This window comes from Rhinopithecus bieti, unplaced genomic scaffold (assembly GCF_001698545.2).
Source record: "Rhinopithecus bieti isolate Rb0 unplaced genomic scaffold, ASM169854v2 scaffold_2654, whole genome shotgun sequence".
Classification (NCBI taxonomy): Eukaryota; Metazoa; Chordata; class Mammalia; order Primates; family Cercopithecidae; genus Rhinopithecus; species Rhinopithecus bieti.
This window is the reverse complement of record NW_016804048.1, coordinates 2,125,280-2,131,186: the sequence shown is the minus strand read 5'-3', so window position 1 is coordinate 2,131,186 and position 5,907 is coordinate 2,125,280. Positions and strand designations below refer to the sequence as shown.

The 5,907-nt window shown below is 48.4% G+C and overlaps 1 protein-coding gene across 18 annotated transcripts in view; it reads left to right on the top strand.

The window, feature by feature from the left end:
* The window catches only part of CACNA1C (calcium voltage-gated channel subunit alpha1 C), an 800,874-nt gene that overhangs the window by 718,792 nt on the left and 76,175 nt on the right, over positions 1-5,907 (top strand). For 10 of the 18 annotated variants that reach the window (XM_017863189.1, XM_017863204.1, XM_017863173.1 and 7 more), the window contains one exon: positions 3,490-3,591. In XM_017863189.1, the coding sequence (XP_017718678.1) occupies positions 3,490-3,591 (102 nt within the window). Of the gene's footprint in view, positions 1-3,432; positions 3,592-5,907 lie in introns of all 18 variants that reach the window. The other 8 variants (XM_017863129.1, XM_017863116.1, XM_017863123.1 and 5 more) reach the window with 1 other exon arrangement.

The following is a 5,907-nucleotide window of genomic DNA, read 5'->3' as shown; positions in this document are numbered from 1 at the left end:
CGGGCGGATCACAAGGTCAGGAGATCGAGACCATCCTGGCTAACATGGTGAAACCCCGTCTCTACTAAAAAATACAAAAAACTAGCCGGGCAAGGTGGCGGGTGCCTGTAGTCCCAGCTACTCGGGAGGCTGAGGCAGGAGAATGGCGTCAACCCGGGAGGCGGAGCTTGCAGTGTTGCTGAGATCTGGCCACTGCACTCCAGCTTGGGCGACAGAGTGAGACTCCGTCTCAAAAAAAAAAAAAGAAAAGAAAAAAAAAAGAAAATGTGGCACATATACACCATGGAATATTATGCAGCCATAAAAAAGGATGAGTTTGCGTCCTTTGTAGGGACATGGATGCAGCTGGAAACCATCATTCTTAGCAAACTATCACAAGAAGAGAAAACCAAACACCGCATGTTCTCACTCATAGGTGGGAACTGAACAATGACATCACTTGGACTCGGGAAGGGGAACATCACACATCGGGGCCTATTATGGGGAGGGGGAAGGGGGGAGGGATTGCATTGGGAGTTATACCTGATATAAATGACGAATTGATGGGTGCTGACGAGTTGATGGGTGCAGCACACCAACACGGCACAAGTATACATATGTAACAAACCTGCACGTTATGCACATGTACCCTAGAACTTAAAGTATAATAATAAAAAAAAAAAAAGATTTTGTTCCATAGAGGAACAAAAGGCAGGGAGGTATGGAAGCAAGGATTCAGCAGGATTGAAGGTTCACTGTCAAAGCAAGCCACATGCCAACTAAAGAAGACCAATAGCTAGTAACAGTGTGAAAGACTGATCAATCAAATGCAGAGACCCAATTCTGAGGAAATAGGCGTTCCAGAGAAAAGGGGAGAAGCCAGCCATGCGGGAACTACAATCATGTCAAGAATTAAAGTCTATCTTTTAAACACAAAGACATTTCAGAACAGCTACCAAAGGGCCCATAATGCCCCCACCGAAGGGTGAGCCTTCATCAGACACAGGCCCTCCACAAACTTGTTAAAATCTTAAGAAAGGAAGACAAAGTCAAGTCTTAGAAACAACTAGAAAGAAATGGGAGAAGGCACCTACATTTGTGAAGATAAGGCTGGCATCAGTCCTCACCCTTCAGACTTCTCAGCCTGGAAGGAATTGGGGAGAAATTAACACCTACCTCAGAGAATCAGAGCTCTCATCCCAAGTCCAGTACCAAGCCAAACAAGCTTTTCTCTTGGACCATAGAAGGAAGATATTGAAAAATACTCAGATGACATGAAACAATTGTCGGCGAACGTCCACAATTACATAGACCGTCATGAGAATAAATTAAGGCTGATAAAAAAAAAAATGAAAGGTCCTTTTGGAAGCTATGTTAATTTCTTAGGTCTGCTGTAAGAAATGATCACAAACTGGGCAGCTTGAAACAAGCGAAAGTTCTCTCAGTTTAGGAGGCCAGAGGCCTAAAACTAAGGTGTCAGTAGACTTGGTTCTTTCTGGAGGCTGTGGGGAGACTCTGTTCCACCCTTTCTCCCAGCTTCTGAGGGCTGTGGACGATGCCCGGTGTGCGCTAGCTCACAGCAGCATCACGCCATCTGCGCCTCCATCTTCACATAGCCTCCAGGGTCTTGGTTCCTCTCCTCTTCTTACAAGGACACCAGCCACATTGGACTCATCCAGAATGACCTCATCTTAACTAATTACGTTGGTGAAAATCCTGTTTCCAACGAAGGCCACTTTCTGAGGTTCTAGGCAGACATGAATTTTGGGAGGACACCATTCAGCCCAGTACCGAAGCGAAGCATATTTGAATACCATGTGTGTTAGGATCTTGTACTGCGTGTGTCAGAAACCTCCAGCTACCTCTCCCGTGAAGGGGATTGATCGCCTGCATAGCTGGAGGGCCTGGGAGTCGTGCCCTGCCTTCAGGTCCTGTTTGGATCTGGCATTCAGGGAGCTTGGGATTCCGTCAGTCCCTCTACTGCCACCTCTGCATGCTCTGCCCTGTGGCCCCAGAGGTGGATTTGAACCCAGGCAGTCTGACACAAGAGCCCTCCACCACGATACTGAACTGCCAGTCCTATGCAAGAGCAGTAAACATCCCATGTTGGTTTCCTATTCTGCAAAGCAAATCATTACAAGCTTTTCAGCTTAAAAAGATACCCTGTTGGCCAGGCACGGTGGCTCACGCCTGTAATCCCAGCACTTTGGGAGGCTGAGGCGGGCGGATCACCTGAGGTTGGGAGTTTGAGAACAGCCTGACTAACATGGAGAAACCCCATCTCTACTAAAAATACAAAATTAGCTGGGCATGGTGGTGCATGCCTGTAATCCCAGCTACTCAGGAGGCTGAGGCAGGAGAATTGCTTGAACCCAGGAGTCGGAGGTTACAGTGAGCCGAGATTGTGCCACTGCACTCCAGCCTGGGCAACAAGAGCGAAATTCTGTCTTAAAAACAACAACAACAACAACATACCCTGTTATTAGCTCATGGTTTTGCAGGTCAGAAGTCCAGCAGTGGTGAAGCTGGGCTCTCATAAGGCACATCCAGGATATTGATCAGGCCATGGTCTCTTCTGGGGGAGATCACATTGTTGATGGAATTCATCCATTGCAATTGTAGGTCTGAGGTCCCCACTTTCCTGCTGGTTGACAGCTGGGGACCCCCTCAGCTCCTAGAAGCAGCCTCTCTTAAGTTCAGCCCACATGAGTGTTTGCTTTCTTCCAGGCCAGCTGGAGAGAACTCTGCTTTTAAAGGGCTCCGTGACTAGGTCAGGTCGGCCTAACCTCCCTGTCTTAGGTCATAGGTGCCGTGTGCCATATAACCTAATCTCAGGAGTAAAATCTATGATGGTTAGGGGCCCAGGGGTTTGGCAGCACGCATACCCTGGTGAGGAGCATCTTAGAATCCTGCCCCCCACATCTGCCCTTACAGCTGTAAGGAGGCTCGGCTTTCCTTTTCCCCACTATAAGGCTGGGACCCCAGAGGCTGCACAGGGCAGGCATCTAAGTAGGGGAACTCAGGACAGAGCCCTCATTGACAGATGTACCCTCCAATCATCCATGTTCCCTGTGGCTGCCCAACGAGTTCCATGAGAAATGCCACCCATGGGGACCCCCTACTGCCCGTGGCGGGGCCATACGTGTTCCAGCTGGTGAGCACATGGCCGCCATTGTTCCTGCCCGGGCGCTGGGCTCAGTCCACAAGGAAGAGCACTGAGTGGGGGCGGAGGGGCCCCCTGGCTGGCCTGAGCCACAGGCAGGGGGAAGGGGAGAGGAATGGCATTGGACAGGGCACGAGAGGGAAGGGGGAAGGAAGGAAGGTAGAGAGAGGAAGGGGAAGAGGAAAGAGGTAGAAAACGGGAAGACTGGGGAGAAGTGAAGCCAGCGAGAAACCGATGTGTCAGGTTGCGTGGGGAAGACGCCACCATCTGTGGCTTCCTACCTTACGCAGAGGGACCCAGCCCATCAGAGGCCCACCAAGGGGCTGAGGATCATTTCCGCCCTGCAGGGAACCTCGAACAGGCCAATGAGGAGCTGCGGGCCATCATCAAGAAGATCTGGAAGCGGACCAGCATGAAGCTGCTGGACCAGGTGGTGCCCCCTGCAGGCGGTGAGTGCTCCATGGACCCCGCACCTCGGCCACGACCTGGCCGTGCCTTCCTCGGCCTGCCTCTCCTCCAGCGGTGGCACCCTTAGAATGTGGATGCATCCCCTGAGACTTGCTTCTTGAGTCCCCTAGGCTTGCTGGAGTTCTGCCTTCAGACCCTTCCTGCGGGACTCAGAGGCCCTGTTGGTTAGAAGGGACGCAGGTGCAATGCCCTGCACAAACTCAGAAACAGAATGTCAGGCTGGAAATCTGGTGCAACCCTGCTTTTTACATAGGGTAACAGGCGAGTCCCTGATGCTTAGGGGTTTGGCAGAACTTCCAAGGAAACTCCACAAAGTGTAGGTTTCCCATAAACCTGATTGCTGTAGGATTGCTCTAAGGCCCTGAAAGGAGAATCCCCTGAGATTCCTCCCCTCTTGGATGAAATTCTTTTTGTTCTTCCAAGAGCAGTGTTTCTTGACCCTATCAAGCCCCAAATCCCTTTTTATAGCAAAGAGTTTATATTGCCTTTACTATGATCCTGAAGGCAAATTATAGATAATATAACTTTCCTGTACATATAATTTCCAAAATATTAATATAATGCCTTCACTCTAACATAAAACCTATTAAAAGCAGATATTTCCAATATGTAAATACTCAGGCATAACTATACCGGAAGGTACTTTTAACTGATGAGATCTTCTCATGTACATACTTACAACACAGGAAGTAAGACAATTGGGTTCACAGGAAGTAAGACAATACTGAATACTGTCAACACTTTGTATCTGTCATTTTGAAATAAGGGGTAAATCAGTATATTAAATAACTGTGTATAAATAGCCCCACACACATAAACACACACACATACTTACACGTATGCAGAATAACCATGACATGACACTTACGGTGAGTGACCCAGACACCGCAAAAAGCATCGCCATCAGGAATCCAGTTTTCCAAAACACAAACCTCTCTCAGCCAAGTTTAAACACTCCAAGGTATAGTTTTCGTCAATTTACACAGCAGTTGTATTCCTGGAAACTTTTAGGTATGTTAAAACCATGCAAAACAATGTCCTGTGTTCATTTGCAAAATGGAATTATGTTCTGAGCTCAGAGAATCCTAAGCAGAATCATGGATGTGTGGCATAAACTTGAAAGCCCTGCAGAGTGCAAAGCTGTGATTGCAGAACATGCCTGCACTTCAAGGGACAGGTCTGGAGCTGCTTAATGCCGGTGGCACCCCCACAGTACCCTGACAACTAAAAACCATCCCACACATTTACTGTGCCCTCCTTAAGAGGCGACACCACTTGTGTTGAGAACCACTTGCCAGAGGGAAAACCAGACTTGGGCTAAGTGAAAATCTCGCCAGTGCCATGTGATGTTTTACATACATCATTTTGTTGAATCCTGACAACATTTCTGTGAAGTTTGCTCAGGGAACTAAAGTTCTTAGAAGCTAAGTTGCTGACCCAAGGTTACCTGGAGAGTCCAGAGCAGATTCAGGATTCAAACCCAGGCCCCAGGGGACCTAGGACTCCAGGCTTGTCCCACCATGCAGTTCTTCCTTCCTGACTATGCGGGAGAGGGGACCCTGGGTTTTTCCCTCCCACGTGGAAAGGGGGTGCTTGCCAGAGAAGGGAGGGGTCATCACTGCTATGGACTTGGCTGTTTGGGAGGGACAGGTAGGAGGAGGACCCTCACCAGCCCCTAGATCTGTCTCTTGTGCCCGTTGCATCTCTTCACAGAGAACCAGGAGGTGGAGCCAAGGGGCTCCTTACCAGGCATGAAATGTTTCCTGTAGGAACTTATGGCTTCTCCACCATCAGGTTCACTCCCAGGACAGGGACTGATGATGTCACATGTAATCTTGGGTATCCAGCCCAGCAGGGATGCAGCCAACCCACCTGGCACAAAAACCCAATCTGGTTTGAAAGAAAAATCCAAACTTCCATGGGAAGAAAGCCCTCCTTCCAGCAGCCGCTCCCTCCAAGCTAAGCTGAACTGATTTGGACTTGCACTTGGAAGAGGGTCCAATTGAGGAGAGACATTTGAAGCTCTGGAATCAAATAAGAGTCAGCAAATATCAGTAAAGTTAAAAAAAAAAAGCGGGAAATAATTTTGATAATAGGCTAGCTTTTCCATAAAAAAAAAAGGGGGGGGGGGCTAAGAATGGGTTTGATGATTTACATAACTAATTTGCACAAAGAATCTCCGAGAAAATACTCGAGAAACTAGATTATCTACAGGAGGTGGTGACTGGGCAGATAAGGGCTGTGGCGGGAGAGACTTTTCACCATAAGCCTTTTAGGTATTTTTTTTTTCTCTATTT